This window comes from Denticeps clupeoides, chromosome 2, assembly GCF_900700375.1.
Source record: "Denticeps clupeoides chromosome 2, fDenClu1.1, whole genome shotgun sequence".
NCBI classification, from domain to species: Eukaryota; Metazoa; Chordata; class Actinopteri; order Clupeiformes; family Denticipitidae; genus Denticeps; species Denticeps clupeoides.
Window position 1 is genome coordinate 5121005 of NC_041708.1, and position 22135 is coordinate 5143139.

Below are 22135 nucleotides of genomic sequence, written 5' to 3' on the forward strand. Positions count from 1 at the left end.
TGGAGCGGCGCTGTTCCCTTTATGAAATCAACATATAGTCAAGTTGCCAGGCGCGCTCCTTCTACGCGAGAAATAAAATCTGACGACTGCAGCATGTCATATGTTACGTACCATTTTATTATATTTAGTGCATATAAACTTTTTTATATAAACCTTTCTTACCATTTTACAAAGGTCAAAATAAACAGATGTGAAAACATTAAAATCAAAGCTCCCCCAACTGAAATTAAAGTCTGAAAAGGTTTTTTGTAGAACGAAGATGAAATTGCATGCCTTCTTTCCACACATCTGGTTGCTTATTTCCTGGCCGAGATCTGGCAACCCCTCCCCCTGTCGCCGCAGGGCGGTCTGGGCTCCGCTCTGCACCGCCGGGCGGGGTTGGGTGCGTGTTTCCTTTTTTTCCACCGTCCGCGTCGCTGCCCGTCGATGCTCAGCGCCGGCATGGATGAATTCGTGACCGAGGAAGAGGAGCCCTGGTACGACCAGCAGGACCTGGAGCAGGGTGAGCGGACAGGGTGCTGGGAAGCTGGCGCTTCGGCGAATCGCTTTCCATCGCGCGTCGTCGGCCCGTTCCTTTTTGCGGTCGTGTGTTAGAATTTTTTTTAAAACGCACGTCCCCCAGTAAAAAAGAATAAAAAACGTTTAAAGCGTCTGTTTTTTTTTTTTAATTTGTTGCAGTCGTGACGTAAACGCAAAACGCCACCGTGCAGCTGCGTCCTGTGCGTGGCCTGTCTTCTCCATCAGGAGGTGCTTGCAGGAGACATGCACATAGTAACGGTTCTTTCCCCCCGAAGTTTCCACTAGTGGCCATCGTTCCCCGATCGCCGAGATTCCCGATTTCAGCAGATGCACTTTCTGCACAGCTGCTGGAACTGTGCAGGAGGCGCGGTTTCCACGTTGTCCCTCCTCCCCTTTGCCCACTCTCAGGTCTTCCAATAATTTCACTTATGACATTCAGGCGGAGGTTATGAAATGGAGATATGTCTAGCCTGGGATCGAACCCAGGTCTGATGCATCTAATGCACCGCTTGACCTGAAGCACGCCGTGGCTCGAGTGACCATCCTAATGTCACCGGCGAATTGTGGAACGTGTGATTTATGCTGCTCCTGACCTAGCACGGGGCTCTGTTACATTTAACCAGATGGTAAATATACGCTGTGGTGCGCCGGATGAGATTGTTCTGCGGCGCCGGGCTCCGTGTCCAGCGGGCTGCAGTTAGGCTGCATCTCGATTTCTCCCCTCGTTCAGACCTCCATCTGGCTGCAGAGCTGGGGAAGACTCTGCTCGAGAGGAATAAGGAGCTGGAGGACTCTCTGCAGCAGCTCTACATCACCAATGAGGAACAAGTGCAGGAGATTGAGGTATTCGCACATACGAAATGCAGTGAAATCTCAATAAAGAAAGACAAGGTCAATTCTGACTGCACAACAGTTTGATGTCACCAAAATGAATGAATGAATTATGAATATGTGAGAATGGAAATGGCCCTAGGGTTGGGTAATGGCTACAGTAATATTACAGTATAATACACCTATACAGTCCAGGCCAGTTTGGACACACCTTCTCATTCAATGTGGTTTCTTTATTTTTATGACCATTTATATTGGTAGATTCTGAAGGCATTAAAAATATGAATGAACACATGTGGAGTTATGTACTTAACAAAAAAAGATGAAATAACTGAAAACATGTTTTATATTCTAGTTTATTTGCTCTGATTACTGCTTTGCACACTCTTCAGGTCGTCACCTGAAATGCTTTTCCAACAGTCTTGAAGGAGTTCCCAGACGTGTTTAGCACTTGTTGGCCCCTTTGTCTTCACTCTGCGGTCCAGCTCGCCCCAAACCATCTGGATCGGGTTCAGGTCCGGTGACTGTGGAGGCCAGGTCTCCACTTTTTGTTAAGTACATAACTCCACATGTGTTCATTCATAGTTTTGACGCCTTCAGTGAGAATCTACCAACGTTAATGGTCATGAAAATAAAGAAACCACATTGAATGAGAAGGTGTGTCCAAACCTTTGCCCTGTACTGTACGTTAATAGGATTATGGTATATGGTAGTCTGTTCTAGGCTTGGGCGGTAGAAGAGATGTTGAATGTCATGTTCAAGCTTGTTGTTGTTCATTTGCTGATATTGATACTGGTATTGCAGAGTGCATTTGCCAGTGGTGGCCTAGTGGGTAAGGAAATAGACCCGTAATCAGAAGGCTGCCAAGGTGCCACTGAGGTGCCACTGAGCAAAGCACCGTCCCCACACACTGCTCCCCGGGCGCCTGTCATGGCTGCCCACTGCTCACCAAGGGTGATGGTTAAAAGCAGAGGACACGTTTCATCACTTCACTTTCACTTCACCTTTACAACTTTTAGGGACAGTCCCCTTGGAGAGTCTTGCTGAGGGTCAGTGTTGGTTAAGTGGGGTTCTGGTTCATAGGCGAGCGTGTTACCCACTAGATTGCTACCACCCCAAAATGAGATGATTTTATACAAACCTAATGTAACCATTAATGTAACCTGCTCACCTAAGCAGGATTAGCAGCATATGTTTATCTTCTAGCCGTTCATTTCTCTCAGCTTCTGGTGGGGTCCAAATATCGCAGGTACAAGCAATTTCTGAGTAGCCCAGGACAACAGTGTCTACATTATGGCATCTGTTTCGTGATCATGTGCACTCCTCTAGCTCACTAGTCACCGATGCCCAGTGTAGTTGATACCCAGTGTAGTTCATTTATTTCCCCTCAGTGTGCTAAACCGACAGCTTTTAGCCCAATTACATGAAGGTTTTAGGCCAGGAACTTAAGCAATGAAGCATCACTTTAGGTTGCGCTGAATTATTCATGTGTCCTGTTTGCATTTAATCATGCCCGACTTGCTGACGCTGTGGTCTGCAGTACCTCTCCAAGCAGCTGGAGATGCTGAGGGACATGAACGAACAGCACGCCAGGGTGTACGAGCAGCTGGACGTGACGGCCGGGGAGCTGGAGAGGACCAACCACAGCCTGGTGCTGGAGAGCAAGGCCTCGCAGCTCAAGATCGAGAGGTGGGGCGTCAAAGCCACCCGCGTCGTGCAGAGCTCTGCGCTCGCGTTGTAACATCAGCCCGGAATGAAATGTGTCCCCCAGGCTGACGGGGACCATCGAGGTGTTGCAGGGCCAGGTGGAGGCCTTAACAGGCCAGGTGGAGGAGCTGCGCTCGCTGGAGCAGCTGAGGGTCCGCAGGGAGAGGAGGGAGCGTCGAAAGACCATCCACTCCTTCCCGTGTCTGAGGGAGCTGTGTTCTGCTCCTGGGTAAGACAGCCGTACATCCATGTGGACGCCGCGCTTAGACCACTTTCCCGTTCATGGACTCAAAGGGCGTTTCTGTGGAGATCTTCAGTCTAGGACGGAGTTTAATGTACAAAAGGGAAAGTTTAAAGAAGAAACTGAGACATTGAATAAAATGCTCTACATAAATGTAGTCGGAAAGCCAGTTTGTTGTAATGCACGTAACATCAAAGACACAAAAGACATGCAACAAAATAATCACTTCACTTTCACTTCACATCTACAACTTTTAGGGACAGTTCACTTGGAGAGTCTTGCTGAGGGTCAGTGTTGGTTAAGTGGGGTTCGAACCTGTGAATTTGTGGTCTTCTGGTTCATAGGCGAGCGTGTTACCCACTAGGTTGCTGCCACCCCATATTGAAAGGATTTTATACAAACCTAATGTACCCAAGATAAACATATGACGTTCTTACCTAAGCAGGATTAGCAGCATGTATTTATCTTCTAGCCGTTCATTTCTCTCAGCTTCTGGTGGGGTCCAAATATCGCAGGTACAAGCAATTTCTGAGTAGCCCAGGACAACATGGCATCTGTGATCATGTGCACTCCTCTAGCTCACTAGTTGGAAACGTCACATGGCATCCGGCAATTTCGAAACATCAGTTTGTTGTAATGCACGTAACATCAAAGACACTAAAGACATGCAACAAAGGTGATGTCTTCAGCGGTTAGGTGAAGCAACCTGTGACTGCTGATCCATTATTGAACACCACTAATGGCTTTAATGTATGCGATATCATGAATTCCCGGGTTGATATCGAGTGTAGATATTTTTAAATGCGGTTTAAGGGGATGTATCTGTAAGGTATTTTTTACTTGGTTTTTGGGGTGTTTTTGGGACTGTCCTCGGACCAGTTTGATGGCATCTCTTCTCTGTCCATCACGATGGAACCTTGGTAGGTTATAGGACAGTAGAAGAGTCGCAGAGTTCCAGGCTGCTCTCAATTCCGAGTGCAGGAAGATGGGTCTCTAGCTCGGCGTGTTTTTAATCCGATTGTCCTCGTCAGGTACGAGGACAGCTTTGTGGTGGGGAGCCCGGACAGCTTCTCGCAGGACTCGGCGCGCCAGCCCATGGAGGCGGAGAACGAGCGGCTGCGGGACACCGCCTCGGCGCTGCGCTCCGCCATGCGGGCGGAGCGGGCCTGGCGGGAGGGGGCGGAGCGGGAGTGTGCGGCCGCGTTGCAAGAGTTCGGCCGGCTGCAGGAGCGGCTGCAGGCCGCCGAGAGCTGCCACGCCCGCGTTCGGGAGCTGGAGGCGGAGCTCCGCGAGCTGCAGCAGCTGCGTCGCACCCGCTTCCTGTTGTTGAGCGCTGAGGATGGCCTCGCCCAGACCCTGTTAAGCCATACCCCTGAAAGTGACACCCTAGACGAGGGGTCTGCCTTCGTGTCCCAAACGTCGGACGACGGACTCTGCAGATCTGAAGTGCTCCCAGAGCCCGTCCCCGTGCGCAAGAGCTGCAGCGACACCGCGCTGGACGTCATCGTGGAGCGGGACTCTTCTGGGAGGAGGCGCGGCAGCTATGCCCTCCACGCCAACAGCGTGAGGAAGCGTGGCATGTCCATCTTGCGTGAGGTGGACGAGCAGTACCACACCCTGCTGGAGAAGTACGAGGAGCTCCTGGAGAAGTACCGCCGCCACGAAGACAGCCTGAGGCACACGGCCGTGCAGACGTCCCGTCCTGTCTCCCGGGACCCCTCTGTCAGGGGAGAACCAGCACTGGCGACGCCACCGGCCGCACCCGACCCCATGCCGTCCACTCCCGAAGCCATAGAGGGCATCAGCAAGCAGGTTGAGGCAGTGGACAAACGTCTTGGCCAGAGCACGCCCGAATACAAGGCCCTGTTCAAGGAGATTTTCTCTCGTATCCAGAAGACCAAAACCGACATTAAGTCCAGCAAGCCCAGCAAGCCCGTCAAGTCCTCCAAGTCGGCTAAGAAGACCGGCAAGTAGCAAGTTCCCACTTGTACCTTGAAATGGGGAGAATTAACGCGCTTGCCGCGCTGTCCTTTGGATAAAATACCCGGCCTTGGTTCTCAACTGCTTTTTGCCAATTCGCAGCCAAATTCTAACCCGCTAAGACCTCAGATGTCCACGGTTCACTGTGCCACACACTTGTCTGCCTCGAAGAACCAAAATTGCTTAGGCAACATTAAGGGCCATTTTGTTGTCATTTAGACTGAAGGTGGTAATAAAATCCATTTTTCAACGGAGGAACTGTTGTCGCAGTTCCCCCCTTTGCGAGAATGATAGTGGTTTTAGGAGCATCTGTTTTGTTGCGGGTCCAATCCGCAGCACTGGGAACTACCATTAACACAAGTATACATCGATTGGCTGAGCGCTGCTATACATTATGTTGGCATCTAGTGTCTGATTGATGAAATCAAACCAGGAAGAAAAGAACTCTCGTTAAAGTATTGAGCTCTGTCTTCAAGCACCATGCTTCGGGCTTCTTTGCTAGTGCAAGGTCAATGGCATCCTCAGCATTTATCTCTAGAGGTAAAACTAAAAAGCTAACCACTCGATTTTGTGTGCCCCCCCCCAATGATCCATGTCCAATGATTCCCCCCCCCCAAAAAAAAAAAAAAAATGACTTGTTGTAGGAGGAGCTCCCCTAGTGGCTAGTTCCTAGAACTGCTAGGTCAAAGAAGGGGCAACATTTTGAGCAATGTTGATGGCCAATCATATGACTGGTTACCTTGTGACTTGACTGGAGGAGAGAAAGCAACGGTAGTCGATGGAACAGCAATATGACCAAGCATCCTTCCAAAGCCACATTGCTTAAGACTCAAGTTATCAAAAAAAAGTCACTTTCCAGATGCTGACTGTGACCAAACTCAGCACTTTTTCTTTTTGCCCTGTGATCTATTAGCCTCAAAATTATTGTGTGGAACACTGCTGCCTCTGATAGGAATAACATGCCTGCTCAAAATGTGTGGTGCAGAAATATATACTCCACATCATAGATTTGTTCATTCTTTACTTAGTTCAATTGGAACAAATCTGTTTTGTTAGGAACGCACCATGCCCAGCCTTAAAATAATGCTTAACAATCTTTAATTAACAAAATTAAGCCTTATTCAAGTTTCCTATTAATCTATTTGCACAGCATTGGCTTTTTGTCAATGCCATTGGCTAAGTTAAGATATTGTAGACCAATATTTCATTTACATTTTAGTTTATTAAAACAGCAGTTTGCTGGACCGGATTTGCCCATTTTATGTTCAGATCCCTGGTTTAAATAAAGTCAGCTAAATATTTACCCTGGAAAAATTAGGATGCTAGTATGCATGACTATCCTAAGCACTCAGTCCCAAAATACTTGAAAAGTCTTTAGGCGTGGCCTTTAAACGTTTTGACTTCCAAGATACTGTACATAAAAGCAGCCTAAACGCAACCTTGCTGAAACCTAAACCTCTTTAAATATAAGAAGATGTCATTTATAGTGCTTTGAATACTTTTATCATTTTATCTATTCTTTTCCCATTATTCTTCCTCTAGAATTCTCAACAGATGTGAACATTATTGCATTATTGTTAATTTTTTATGATTGCCAGTATGTGATGTAATTTTCTGTAATTTTTGTTTCTCTTTATTTAGTCTTTATATAGTATACTGTTAAGTCTTCAGTCTTTATATCCTCAGAAAAAAGGAAGTTTTTTATATATAATTTTTATTAGAGTATTGCCTCCATTCTGTGCATGCATGTGACTTTCTTACTGGACAGGTTTTTTTTTTTTTTCTTTTTGTCGGGTGGTGTCCTGAAACGTGTTCCACCGCAGTACCCAGAATGGAGTAGGAAAACCGCTGTACAACCAGATTTTCCAGTTTAAACTTTCAATCCGTTCAGTTTATGGTTTAATCCTGCCTCTCAGGGTGACTTGATGGGAACCTGGAAGTTAGTGACTAATGTATGCTCACAGGCCACTTTATTACGTCTACCTTATACGTTGATGTTATAGTATTTCGCTGCAGTTTCTGTCATTTCTTTTTCACTGACAGGGTAGAGGGATGTTCGTGTTGGATGCAAGGTGCAGCTACAAAGTTCCTAATAAAGTGGCCAGATAGCTTTTTCAAGCAGGTTTAAACATATTGAGTCTCCACATGAGGGTTGTTTGTTCACAAAACTGTCTATCTTTTGCACTCTTTTGCAAACAAAGCATTTATTGATCAATTTATCACTTAACTCTTTCCTAAGGTGCCTAGACAACCATCATACTGGGAATAATTCATTATTATGTATTATGTACTCCGGCGTTAAGTTACTAATCACAATAATTACTCTCTTGGCATAATTTGCAGTTATTACCATATCAGATTGCACGTAAGCAACGTACTATGATGCCGTATTTAATATTGTTCTGTACAACTTTGGCAGCAAACCCTTCTGTTCAGTGCTGAATTAAAGAAATGAATCATCACGCTTGATTAGTATGATTACATTTACTTAAGTGCTTTAAAATATCCATCATTCTATCTCATTTTGGTTCGAGCTGTAAATACCATTAGCTTAACAACTCAAACCCCCCCTTTACTGTGTGTGTACAGGGTGGGCCATTTATATGGATACACCTTGATAAAATGGGAATGGTTGGTGATATTAACATCCTGTTTGTGGCACATTAGTATATGTGAGGGGGCAAACTTTTCAAAAAGGGGGGTCGTGACCATAGCGGTCATCCTGGATCCAACTTTTGTTTTTTCAATAAGAAGAGAGTCATGTGACACATCAAATGTATTGGTAATTTCACAAGAAAAACAATGGTGTGCTTGGTTTTAACGTAACTTTATTCTTTCATGAGTTATTTACAAGTTTCTGACCTCTTATAAAATGTGTTCAATGTCACCAACCATTCCCATTTTATTAAGGTGTATCCATATAAATGGCCCACCCTGTATATAACGTAGTATCTCCTAAAAGGAGCTTGCATTTGAATGAGCTGTTCGAACATCTAGTGGAAGTTCATCCTACCACCTAGGAGCCAAGACGGGGAAGAGCCTAGATGAAAGCTCTCCTAGTACCTCGAGAGACGGTGGTACCAGTGGAGCAGTGCTGGAGGGTCGTAGAGGTCGAGGTGCAGAGCGAGGAGATCCGCCAAGGTACCACTGAGTAAAGCACCGTCCCCACACGCTGCTCCGCGGGCGCCTGTCATGGCAGCCCACGGCTCACCAAGGGTGACGGTTTAAAGCAGAGGGCACGTTTCATTGTGTCACCGTGTCACCTGTGCTGCAGTGTTTCATAATGACAACCACTTCACTTTCACTTAATATTTCCAAGGAGTTCAGAAGAACTCAGTGACCTCTTATGTGTGTTCAGTACACTAGATGGAGACAAATCTTTTTTTTATATTCTACATTGTCCAGTCTGAGGTGTATTACCATGACATTTTACTGTGTTTATCAGACGCCCTTATCCAGAGCGCCTTACAATCAGTAGTTACAGGGACAGTCCCCCCCTGGAGACACTCAGGGTTAAGTGTCACGCTCAGGGACACAATGGTAGTACGTGGGATTTGAACTTCTGGTTCATAGGCGAGTGTGTTACCCACTAGGCTACCACCACAAATTCGTTCGTAATTCGTGTCATTACGTTTGTGTTCTGACTGCTTTGCTTTTTTCTGTGACCTTTTACTACAGGACACGCCATGTTGTTCTGTAAACACCGTCCCACAGACGTTGCTTATCCACAACCACTTAGCAAGGCAGATAAACGCTTCTAGTCACGACTGTGGAAACTTTTCCAGTCGGTGACGTGTGCTGCACTTGCACAGTTTGAAAAAAAATGTTTTAAAAGCTGCCGATGGGGCGTCATTACGACACTGTTGTTACGACGGCGTTATTACGACAGTAGTGGCAGTGCCGTAAACCGCCAGAGGAAGCGCCCACACGCCTCCCCTCCGCAGAGCACGGCGTCAGCCGCCCTCCCTCCACGCGTGACATTCACACGGAGGGCCGGCATCGAGGAATTCATCGCAGTGGACACGTCGCGTCTTTCTACCGTGCCGTCGGACGGCGAGCCCCGGGTCCGTACGGCGATGTCGGGCGAAGATGCTGATCATCCGGGGAACCACGGGCGTCTCCCGGGCCCAGTGGGGTGACCGGTGACCCGGAGCAGGGCTGCTCTGTCCCGGTCGCGCTCCAGAGGATCCCAGGTCTCCGTGCGTGCGGCTGAAATCGGCTTTATATCGGCACGGAGGCGTGCAGGACCTTCGGCGAGGAAGTGGGATGTGGCCAGACCGGCTCCGCGTCCCAATACTTCGAGAGAAGGCTCCCTCCTCGCTCGTTTCACCGGGAACCCCGGTCGCCATTTTCAGGTGTCATCGAAGCAGTTTCAGCGAACGGGCCCCCGCGTGACGTAGGCGTGACGTAGCGTCAAGCGCGGGCTGGGCCGAGGGCGTAGGGGGCGAGCGGAGCGAATTGCAACGCAGGGAGGAAATCGCCGCCGGACCTGGATTCGTTTTGGGAATATAAATACCCCGCCGACGATGGCAGCCCCGCGGCCAGGCGGCTCGGAGACACGCGGCGAGCGTCTCCGCGCTCCCCCGAGACCCGCCCGGGACTTATAACGTAGCCGAGTTTCCGGAAGAAGCGACTCGCACTTCGGACCAGCGCGTCGCATCATGGACTCCCCGCTGGCCTTCGGGAAGCTGGACGTGAGCCGGGCCACCTGCCTCCCCCGGGGCGGCCCGTCGGGCCCCCAGGCGCACCTGAACGGCTGCGTGCCGCTGTCCCACCAGGTGGCCGGACATAAGTACGGCGTGAACAAAGTAGGTCAGTAGTCCGCCCGTCCGTTGGATAACTGTCCGTTGCCTTCGCCCGGAGCCGCTTTTTAAAAACACCTTTATTCTGAGCAATGACGCGTTCTTGTCGTCTCTTTCCCCCTCATAATGTTATTAATGTGCGATGCTTTAAAAAACAAAAAAAACCCCAAAAGGATCGGAATCAGCTTTATTGCCAGGTATGTATACCCATGCGACGAAATACTTTAGTGACAGAACTCTATAGTGACAAGATAAGACAAGATAAAAAGAGTTATAATCGGGTGTACAAATATACGGAAACAGGGTGCAAAATAGCAAAAACACAATATTAAAAAAAAAAAAACCCATAAGGATCGGAATCATCTTTATTGCCAGGTATGTATACACATGCGACGAAATGTTTTAGTGACAGAACTCTACAGTGACAAGACAAGACACAGGTAATAAAAAGAGTTACAATCGGGTATATAGGGTGCAAACTGGGTGCAAAATAGCAAAAAAACTATATATATATATATAAAAAACCCCAGAAGGATCGGAATCAGCTTTATTGCCAGGTATGTATACACATGTGACGAAATGTTTTAGTGCAACAGAATTAAGTGACAAGACACGGGTAATTAAAAAAGAGTTATCATGCAAAATAGCAATATATTAAAACACAATATATTAAAATAAATAAATATCAGTTGTGTTGTTGGTATATTCAGTTATAAAAAAAAAACCACATAATTGGAATGTCAGCAGGAGCAAGTTTATAAAATATCATTGCGTATTATCTAATTAACTATTCGTTAAAAACCAAGAAGTACAAATTCGCACCAAACTCACACCTTTATGGGTGGTGGGGTTAATAATTTGTTACGCTGCAACAAGAGAATTTGTAACTGTTTGCCCCCGTTTTTACTCCCTGCCCAGTTGCAGCGAGGATATCCCGAACTGGAATTCACGCTCGTCACTGTTACAGGCCGAGCCTGAGATTTTGCTCACAGGGGGCCGTGCGATGGGGCCTTAACCGTTCGGTCCTCGTGGAAACGGGCTGCTGTTTCCGCGCATGGCGCGTCTGCGGAACGGCAAAAGGAAAGGAGTCGTCGCAGGATTCCAGGAATCACGAAATACCAGAGAATTGCTGAACGCTGCTTTGCAATCGATAGTGTTGACAGAGGGTGGAGGCCAATAAAAAAATGTGGCGTGTTAGTTCACTGTAAATGTGAGTGAGTAATGGGGCGTGGCACATAGTTTGTGCATCTGTATATTTCAACAGGCGGCCATGATCGGCAGATGCCTTTTAGTTTTGTCACAGGTCATGGGGTGATTGGGCAAGTAAGGGTCAAGGCACGGTCTGTATTAAGTTGATTAAATATCGATACAGCGATATGTTGTGATATTTTACATCTGATATCAATGTTCCTGTTTACAAATTTAGTCCAAATTTCAGTCCTGAGTTCTGTGGTTTTGGCTGAATTGTTAATTTAATGTGATCCACACAGATCGTACACGGCATGTTGTATTTCAGCTCTGTTTTTACATTTTCAGTGAACTGTAGAATATCGCAATATGAACAGTATCGCAGTTTATCGCGATCTAATCGTATCGTGACTCGTTATGCATGTCGTATCGTGAGATCCTTGCCAGTGCACATCCCCTGGTCTGTATCCATCAGTCCTGCGGTCACTGGGAGGCACGCTTGTTTGAGACTGTTCCCCTCCGTACCCCAGGTATCCTGCAACACCCTGACGGGACGGTGCTGAAGCAGCTGCAGCCGCCGCCACGTGGACCCAGGGAGATGCAGTTCTACAGCACGGTAACTTACGCCAGTCACGCTTCTGTATGGGGCAACATATATATACACACACACACACACACACATATATATGTGTGTGTGTATATGTATATATGCCTCCACCCTGTGTGTGTGTGTGTGTGTGTGTATATATATATGTGTGTGTGTGTGTGTGTGTGTGTGTGTGTGGACGTAAAATAATTCCAACATTCAGTTCCCTAAGGAATCTGAGACCGACTGCTGAGGGTTGTAAAAAAGGTGCTCGCACAAAGGTCACAGTTAAAGTCTTTATGACATGCAATAAAGTGTTATAGCGGAGGGTCATGCTAATAGATTTTTGTCATGTTATCTCGGGCCCGGGTTGCGTTAATGACGTTTTTCCAGAACGCCAGTTGAACCCAGCTGTCCCTTTAATGTCCCCAAGCACTGGCCACGGGCCATCACAGTGGGCCGACTGTGCTTAAGGCTCTCCCGAGCACAAGTAGCCACCGTAGCCTTCGTTTTTGGCATCGCTCAGCACCCTTCCTGCAGACCACAGGCAAGGTCGGCACACGGCGGAGACAGAAACCAGAGGCAGGGTTCGTCTTGGCCCCGTCGCTGGGGGACAGATCCTCCTGTCAGGTGATATAAGGATCTATGTCTTAAGTGAAGTGATTGTCACACGTGATACACAGCAGCACAGCACACAGTGCACACAGTGAAATTTGTCCTCTGCATTTAACCCATCACCCTGAGTGAGCAGTGGGCAGCCATGACAAGCGCCCGGGGAGCAGTGTGTGGGGACGGTGCTTTGCTCAGTGGCACCTCAGTGGTACCTTGGCAGATCGGGATTCGAACCAGCAACCTTCTGATTACGGGGCCGCTTCCTTAACCACTAGGCCACCACTGCCCCATGTCGAGGGCCAGAACTGCTTTTTGGCCAGCGGTTCTACATGCATTCACTTTTTTTTTCCATAAAAAATTCTGACACTCGAGACCTTTTTATAGCCTTTCTCGTAAGCATGATTTAGGTTACACTGTTAACCATTAAGGAACGGAAGAAGGGGGAAAATCCTACGCTATACATGTACAGCAACCCTGCATATTTGATGAATTTCAGCTTCTACACCGCAGGGAGGGAAAGCAACAGATGCAAACATTCTGCGTGTCCATATGGCTTATTCATATTTAAATGGGTTGCAAGTTGGAAATCAAACTTTTCATTTAAACTCAAATTTGACTGCCGCAATTATTTAATACAGCATAAGAGTCAAAGTAAATCATGAGGGTTATTACATTGTCGTTATCTGTTTAAAAAAGGCGTTCCACGTCTTCATGAGACGCAGTCACCGCGTTAAGAAAACGTTCTTACTGAATAATAAAGAGGGACTGTCCAAGGTGCTGATCCTTGGAGCTTTAATTAAAGAAGGCGGTGGGATGTCAAAGGACCTCGGCTGAAATTACCCGGGAGCGTCTGGGACGTCGAAAGCACCTCCTGTCGTGGCTAACGGCTCTCGCGACCCTGCAGGTTTTTGCTGTGGACTGCAGAGACCCGGTTCTACTGGACCTCCAGCACCACCTGCCCAGATACTACGGCACCTGGTCTTCGCCCGACTGTCCGAATGGTGAGCGAGAGTGGCCTTAGTGTCCTTCATGCGTCACACCGAGTCACATAAATACATGATTAATTGTTTAAAATATGGATGAGATGTCTGTGGGCGTCTCACACTTCCTTGTGCGTGTGACAGACTCGTACCTGAAGCTGGAGGACATCACGCAGCTCTTCCGAAAGCCCTGCATCATGGACGTGAAGATCGGCCAGCGCAGCTACGACCCCTTCGCGTCCCAGGAGAAGCGCGAGCAGCAGATCAAGAAGTACCCACTAATGGAGGAGATCGGCTTCCTGCTTCAAGGCATGAGGGTCAGTTTACTTATGTACACCATTTTTTTTTTTGCGTTCAGAATAAACGGGTAACCGCACTTGTCATCCGTTGTTCCCTGCTGAATTCTTTAACAGAAACCTTCGGATAAAAAAAAAAAAAAAACAAAAAACTTAAATCTCACAGAACACATAGTACAAACTTCATTGCACAGAGAACAAATGCGCATAAACGCTAATTTCTCATACAAAATGTGACATTAAAACAGACCAAACAAACTTTGCTCATCTGTTGCTTGATGAAACTCACTGGTAAATCATGACGGTTGGTATTAATGTGATGAGCAAGAGTATCTTAATAATAAATGTGGAGCATTTGGCTTAGTGATCAATGCCCGCACTTTGTTATTCAGCGATGTCAGAACAACCAGAGCCCCCTGTACGACCCTGTAGTTTTAAGGAATATTCGCTGGGGGCCCAATTTTCATGGTGCTAAATGATACTTAGAGCCTGGGGCATGTTTTAAGTGTCCTCTAATGGCCCATTGGATGATATACATGTTTGACTTTCATTTGTACAAAATTACTAAATTGCAAATGTCCATCTTCTGGGCTCCCAGCACTCCCAACACGAGAGGATCAGAGTTGGTAGCAAGCAAGCATTACTTGCGAATGTTTATTTCTATGAAGTTTTGTATGCAGTAAAGATTTTAAATGGACCAAAATGTTTTCATCAGAACCAAAAAGGACCAAATACTACAGATCTATAATACTGAACTTAAAAATAACATCAAGTTTATGGCAGAATCAAAAAGGTCAAACTACTACAGATCTATAATACTGAACCTAAAAAGACCACGTTTTTAAACAGATCAAGTTTATGGCTGAACCAAAAAGGTCAAACTACTACAGATCTATAACACTGAACCTAAAAAGACCCAAGTTTTTAAACACATCAAGTTTATGGCAGAATCAAAAAGGTCAAACTACTACAGATCTATAATACTGAACCTAAAAAGACCCAAGTTTTTAAACAGATCAAGTTTATGGTTGAACCAAAAAGGTCAAACTACTACAGGTCTATAATACTGATTTTAAAAAGACCAAGTTATTAAACAGATCAGGTTTATGGCAGAATCAAAAAGGTCAAACCACTACAGATCTATAATACTGATAATTTTTTTAAACAGATCATGTTTATGGCTGAACCAAAAAGGACTAACATTTCATTTTACTAATTCAAATTGCCCACCGACGGGCTTCATGGTATCCTGGCCTTGTTTGCAGTGAGGCCATTCAAACAGAGCTTCGTCTTTCACCTAGATGTAAAGTGTGTGGACAGCCTCAGTTCATTATTGTCTCATTACACAGACTAATAAAAGGCCAGTTTCACTGGATGACACTCGATTACAAGTGCTGTTGGGAATAGGCCCCACTGCCGACCCTTCCTTGATCTTCAAACCCCACAGTGGCTCAGCCACAGGACTGGCGAGAAGCAGGGCGGGTGTGTGAGATCAAACGGAGGGCATTAGACAGCCTATGATGGGCAAAGGGCTGAGATCAGAGATGGCCCGTTGTGTTCTGGAGAGTCTTCTAGGCCTCAGAGAGGACTGCGACTAAGAGCGGGCTCTTCAGCCCTAAGAGAGCGGAGCTAGAGGACGAGGGCTCAGTGTTTAACACGAGTGGAGTGGTTGTTAAGTGCGTGCCCCCACCCTTCTTCTGGGCTGAGAAGGTTGGCGTGATGTTTACCGAATGCTAAAGCATACAGGAAATGCTAAATATAGCAATGCAAATGACGGATTGTCGGGCCAGTGGATGATTGCGCTTTGAACAGCATGGACTGTAATTAAAATTTTTTGCTAGGCTTCCCGTCTTCTAGAAACATGCAGAAACTTGCTGGATCTAGTACAGATATTCCAATTTACCCTCCTGCTGGCCTCTGTGTCCCTCAGGAGGATCTGTTTAGAACAGGATGTTCTTATCTTCTACAGTCTCTCCCCTAAATTTCATTCCATTACCTCAATTGCCATAAGAGACCCCAGTTGGGTGTGGACACATCTCTGTGGACACTGGCCCTATCGCTCTGCTGCAGTCGCTTACGCCCAGGTGACCCGGAGTGAGGAGGACTTCCACCTTCATACGTTCCTGCTTGTCAGACGAGTGTCAAGACGAGATCATTTGAACTGTTTGGGGCATTTCGTCCGAATGTAAATTAGTTTGTAATCTCATCTGGAGGGATTTCGTAATCATGATGAAATTATTCAGCATGTTGACAGCTTAACACGTCTAGGACCGCTTTGATGGCCCAAACACCTATTTCACCTCTTTGTTGCCATGCAGGCAAAACCAACAAAGGCCTACAGATATATATATTCAGCAGTTAATCAATTAGAGATTAAAATGATAAATGTCACGGTCATTATGAAGAACCCATTGTCAGCCCAACCCAGGCTAGAATTGAGCTTTTACCTTTGCTTTTCGGAGCTGGCCTGCTGCATCAATCCACCCACTGCCAGCCTCTAATGGATGAGAGAAATGCATTGTGGGAGAGCAGACCCCTGTCGTGGCGAGAAAGGAGTCTGTTCTCCTGGGACACGTCCCTCTGGCAGCGCATATGGAAAAATACAGCCGGAGCTCATCTCCGGCTTCTATCTGTTTGACCAGCGAGTAAAGTGACCCATTACTGCTAATTGCACTGATGATGTGCACGATACGGCGAGGAATTCCTGCCCGTCTTCCGAGAGGTCCCAGCAGCACATCGCATGAATATAAAATGCCCGTTTCATCCATATTTCATCCGTTTTAGGCTGATTTCATTTCCATTTTCTCCTCTTCTCCAGCAGAAGGCTGGTGTGTGAATTATTCGGTTTGGTCAATTATTTTGCCACTAGGGGGTAGACTTGTCATGTTCAATCAAGCTAGTATGACTGTGATAAATTGAGAAATATAAAGATAATAGATCACTATTAATGGATTATTAATTTATTTCTGTATGCATCTGTGGAGTTTCAAATTTGATGTGTACCAGCAATAAATGTATTTTCCTGTCTTTGCCAGATCTCGGCGAGAAATATGCCTCGGTTGGGGTGCAAATGACTGTTTGGTACTGTTTATGAAAGGAGCAGAGGGAATTTGAATTGTGTTAAGGTCCACAGCTTTTGCTGACAAATGCAATATTGGGCCCACTCTGCAAAAACGGATGCGTCTCTAGATGTTTCTGCTGACTGGGAATTGTGACCAGGAGAGAGAAGCTGGCTTTGAGCAAGCTGTTGACTTGTGACTCGGTGGGATAATTCCTGAAAAACTGTCTCCTCTACCCGTTTACGCACAACAAAGGGACGTAGATTCTTTCTCATTACGAGTATTGAGCGCCCCAGAGGACGGGCGCTGTCATTATTCTTATTGTTCTTGTTTCTCCGGTTTCGCTGGGACTGAAGGCAATTTGGTATGATCAGTGGTTTCTTCTGAAACTCCACAACCTTACATAAGGGGAAAAACAATTTCTTGAGTGTTGTAAGAAGAATGGGGAAAGGCCACACCCACACTGATGTGATCAACCAAACAAAGTGGCCCTGAGAGGAGAACCCCCGAAGCCAGTTGCTTTTCCCAGTGACATGCTGCAACTGCTAATTAACAAAACATACGAAAATAGTCATTATTGATTGGTTGGCCATGTCTACAGAGCACTGAATCTATAAAAATTAGCATTTTTGTGAAAACAAATTCATTTTCACTGTACTTTTGTTTTTAGGTGTACAACGTGAGCACAGACAGCTTCACCACTTATGACCAGCATTATGGAAGAGGACTTGTGAAGGACACCATAAAGGAAGGTAAAACTTGTTGAGTTCCGTAAAGTTCCAACACACATATGTCTTGTGTCACAGCATGAACGTTTTCCTGACATGTAATGTCCTCTGGTGTTCAAATTCTACCTGGCTGTCTCTGAAAACATCGAGATAAACGAAAAAAAAATCTGCATTTGAATGAGTAGAATTTGTATCGTTGTACGTTACATTTTTTCTGAAAGTCACAAGGAAGACGTAACTCGGCCCACGAAAATGTGTGAACACGGATTGGAGAAGAGTTGTTAACACACACACAGCCACATGCTCCTCCCAGTCTGAGTATTCTATTGCACTGTTTCCGTCTTTTGTCATCTAAATGAGCCATTGATGACCCACCAGAAGCTGCGCGTACCGCCTCCTGTTGTCTTTTTTCGCAACAATGCGAATGTTGTGCAAACTGCAGTCTTTTCACTTCACTTCACCAGTTTCCACACTGTGGCTTTTCAGCACATCCACTGTCCACACCTGGAAGAGAATTCCATGCATTTGCACACAATAACTATTATTCCATGGGTCAGTGGTGGCCTTGCGGTTAAGGACGCGGCCCCGTAATCAGAAGGTTGATGGTTCGAATCCCGATCTGCCAAGGTGCCACTGAGCAAAAGCACCGTCCCCACACACTGCTCCCCGGGCGCCTGTCATGGCTGCCCACTGCTCACCAAGGGTGATGGGTTAAATGCAGAGGACAAATTTCACTGTGTGCACCGTGTGCTGTGCTGCTGTGTATCTTCACTTTCACTTATTCATTCGTTCATTCCTTCTTTTTCTAATTGTTTTTTTTTTTTACAAGGCCTGTCAAAGTTCTTCTATAATGGAGAATGTCTCCGCAAAGACGCCGTCACTGCCAGCATCCGGAGGGTCCAGAAAATCCTGCAGTGGTTTGAGGGACAGCGCCAGTTGAACTTTTACGCAAGCTCGTTGCTCTTCGTCTACGAAGGTCTTCCCCTGGCGAGCTCCAGCACGGGCACGCCTGACCTGGGCCCGGCCGCCAACTCCTGCGAGTACAACAACAACAACATCGACCAATCGCTGACCACCATGTACGCGTTGCACAAGCAGGCCTGCACCAGGTCCCACCTCAGCAGCAGCACGCCCGGCAACGGCACCTGGAAATGCCAGCGGCCCAACGACAACCGCGCCCAGTCGCCTAAACTGGAAAAGGGAGAGGCGGATGAGGCGAAGGAGGCTAGAGACGAGAGGAGGACCGTGGAGTCGGAGCCGAAGACGAGGGCCGGCGAGGAGGCGGACGTCCGGATGATCGACTTCGCCCACGTGTTCCCCAGCGAGAGCCGCGACGCGGGCTACACGTACGGGCTGAAGAACCTTCTCCGGGCGCTGCAGCAGGTCCTCAACGACTAGGTTCTCCTTAACCCAAAAGACTTCTGACTGTCTGATTGTGAATGGAGGAGCGGTACCCAATCCCCCAACACCCCTGCCCTAAACCTCTGCACTATCTGCACTCATTCGAAGTTCATTTCTTTTGTAGATGTTCGTCTTAACGTTTTTTTTTACTTTATTTTCATTTGAAGTATTTTGTCAATGTCTTACTCAGGTAAACAGGTTCATACTCTCGCATGGCAGAGCAACTACTTTATGATGTTCTGACAGCCAGCTCTCCATGAATTAAATAGTTTTGGTAGCAAACTAGGAATTCGTTTTTTTTCGGTTTACTTTTGCTGCCGAATTTACAGCATAAAAACAATATTTTAGATAGGTTTCAATTGAATTAAGCTAATGTAAATAACACTTCATGAGATGAACGTGCAGCTGTTAGAATGCTGGCCCCACGGTAGGATTTATGGGCAGAAAAGCTCCACAGCAGATAGAAAATCTATGCCAAAGTGTTGAGTGAGGTCAGCGGAGGTTCTGGCATATACTCGTTTTAGAACGGGGGCCATGTTTGTTTGTTTGATGTCGGATAAAAAGGCCGTACGTGGCAGATGGAACAAGCAGATGTCGTCTTCAGCGGCTAAACTGTTGTCGGCTTCGTTTTCCGCGGGCGAACTCCAGCCTTGATTGCATACGGTTTTCAAAGCCCATCTTGGCTGACTGGAACACGAGTGACACATCCCCGTCTCTCCTGACAGGAGGAAGAAAAAGTGTCTCACGTGTAGATATTATGCGACCACCATACTTGTCTATCATGGGCTAGCTAAGGAACTAATACGGGTGTATGAGCTATAACTGCACATCTACGTGTGTGTGTGTGTGTTAACATGTTGTCACTATAACATCACCATCAGCAAAAATTCCCTGTCATGTATGCATCTTAACACATTAGCATTAATGCTTAAAAATAAAGGTTAAATTAGGCCACCATGGCAAGATCTGTCAATTTGCAGCCATTTTCATTTGTAGGCCACTGATGTAGATTTTAAATCTGAATGCAAAATGTTTTTTAAACTCCAGAACTCGTACATCTAGGCAGTGCACTCTAGAACATTTACATCTAGGCCTAATGGAGCAACACAACATAATGTGCAGGGGAAAAACAGATACGTGTTCATAGTATTCCCCTGTCTTCAATGCCCTACAAAGAGCTACAATGTTTTTTAAAGAATGGAAGTAGACTTGCTTGTACACTTCCATTACGTTCCTGTTCCCGCATTTGTTACACAACACTGGTAAAAACGCTGTACATTTGTGGAAAAATTTGGAACAATGAGCCATAAAAGGGCCTTCTGTCATTAGAACTTCCTTGTCATGTTTGCCTTACTTGCATTCGTGATTTTTTTTTAGCATCTCATTTTTACTTCTTTGGTTTTTAACCTTTAATCTACCTTAAATTAATCAAAACCAAATTTTTGCAGAACATCTCAAAATGTCTAAATGCTGTAATTTTTTTTTTTTTTACTTTCACCCCATTCATTGTTTTAGTAATTGAGCAAACCTCAGCATCAGTATGTTTAATTGATCTGTTTTTTTGTAACATTCCTATTGGCTTTCAAAGGGCATTTGCTTTCATTTCCCAATGTGCCGTTTAAAAAAATACCCCGACTTCCAGTACTTATGAACCCTTTGTGTTTGGGTGACGTTTTGACTGCCGTGGTGCCTCTTAACTGTTGGAAGAAAATTTTGTCTTGACTCTCCCTGAACCCATTTCACAGTCAAAGGGAGTTTAAAGGCGACCGTACATTGTTCCGGTATGCAAGGACAGTACTTAAGCTGTCGTCGGTGGCACCTCAGCACACTTGAAAGACCTGCTTTTCTGACTATGCCTGAAGGCCCCTGTGTCTGAAACCATCACGCCCACGACCACTATCTTACATTTGCATATGCCAAAATAGGCAGTTGAAAACCAAATGAAACGTGGCTTTCATTTAAACAACAATGTGGGTGTTATTTGTTAATTGAACAGATTTTTTTTTTTGCTATGCAGGGCCCTTCGGGTAAAGTCTTGTCAACCGAAGTAATCTTGTTTACATTCCAGTCATCTTTTTCTAGGTAAAGGTGTATACATATAGCTCCTGTATGGTCGCTGTGAAGCTCTCAGTCATCCGTACACGTAACCCCATGCGTCATCTTTCCCCTCGATTGCCGTGAGCTGATCTTTGACCCTTTTTCTTCCCCTGGTGGGATGATGCATTATTATTGTTTTTTATTATTTACGTGCTCCCGTTGCACATAAGTTGAAACTTGTGCGGTACTTACGTGTGCAATGCTTTGCTTTTTTTTTTTTTTTGAAGTTCGTTTTGCGGTTAACTAGTGAAACCCATTTTGTTTCCATACTGGATTATGAACTGACTCTACACTGGATTGGAATTGGCAGGAATCGTCAATAATAAAAAAGAAAGAAAGACTGTAGCACAAACTGGGGGTTGCGTCCTTGCCGGTGAAGACTCAGATTTCCGAATCTTTTCGATTTATTTTGAACGGTTCCAGCTCACTGTGGTCTGATGGGTCTTCTCACGCTTGGCAGTGTCGGTCTGGAATATGCAGTAGGTAGGCAGCGGTGTCAGAACGATCTTTCTGTTTTTACCCTTGCTTTTCTCAGGGTAAAAACTCTGATCCTCTGGAGAATGATTTATGAAAGTTGTGTTTTTGTGTGTTTGTGTGTGTGTGTGTTTGTATCATCTCTTTCTCTCCCCTGGAAATATGTTGGAAATAAAAATGAACTAATGGATCGCCTTTTTTAAAATAAAATATTTAACAAATGTTCAAATGTAATATTTACACAAATGTTATAATGTATATTTAGCAAATTATGATTACTAATAAAATCTGTTCCTAATTACATTCTTTGTCCTCTCTGTGCTCATTTTATCTCCCCCTAGGAAAAAAAAAAAGTGCAAAGTTTCTATGTTAATTCAGCTGAGTGGAGGGAAGATAAATGACCCTTTTTGTTTATGGAGATTGGGAGGTGGCCAGATTTAGATGGCTTTTTAGCAACACGCATTGTTGTGCCACAGTGTGCGGCAAAAAGTGTGTGCGGCGCGGTGTAAACCGTGTTCCTGGGCCCTTATCTGCTGGAGGAAGGCGGCTGGGGAGGAGTGGTTGTCCTTACGTAGAGCCGAGGTTATCTGGGAGAGCGACGTGTATATCTAAACGCGTCACCGCCGCACGCAGG

At 45.9% G+C, this 22135-nt stretch overlaps 2 protein-coding genes across 5 annotated transcripts; both read left to right on the forward strand.

Annotated features, from left to right (window-relative positions):
• Positions 1-349: 349 nt before the first annotated feature.
• On the forward strand, positions 350-5853 carry LOC114784915 (cerebellar degeneration-related protein 2-like). Its single transcript, XM_028970790.1, has 5 exons — positions 350-502; positions 1250-1362; positions 2891-3039; positions 3122-3286; positions 4330-5853. The coding sequence occupies exons 1-5, from the start codon at positions 427-429 to the stop codon at positions 5270-5272; spliced, it is 1446 nt and encodes a 481-aa protein (XP_028826623.1). The 5' UTR covers positions 350-426; the 3' UTR covers positions 5273-5853.
• A 3331-nt stretch (positions 5854-9184) lies between these two features.
• ipmkb (inositol polyphosphate multikinase b) lies at positions 9185-21802 on the forward strand. Of its 4 annotated transcripts, none has more exons than XM_028970632.1 (6): positions 9185-10090; positions 11799-11884; positions 13371-13467; positions 13591-13763; positions 17472-17553; positions 18359-21802. In XM_028970632.1, the coding sequence occupies exons 1-6, from the start codon at positions 9940-9942 to the stop codon at positions 18925-18927; spliced, it is 1158 nt and encodes a 385-aa protein (XP_028826465.1). In that variant the 5' UTR covers positions 9185-9939; the 3' UTR covers positions 18928-21802. The 4 variants fall into 4 exon arrangements, with proteins under 4 accessions (XP_028826465.1, XP_028826467.1, XP_028826466.1 ...); XM_028970634.1 differs by having other exon boundaries at positions 9974-10086; XM_028970633.1 differs by having other exon boundaries at positions 9996-10277.
• The last annotated feature ends 333 nt before the right edge of the window (positions 21803-22135 follow it).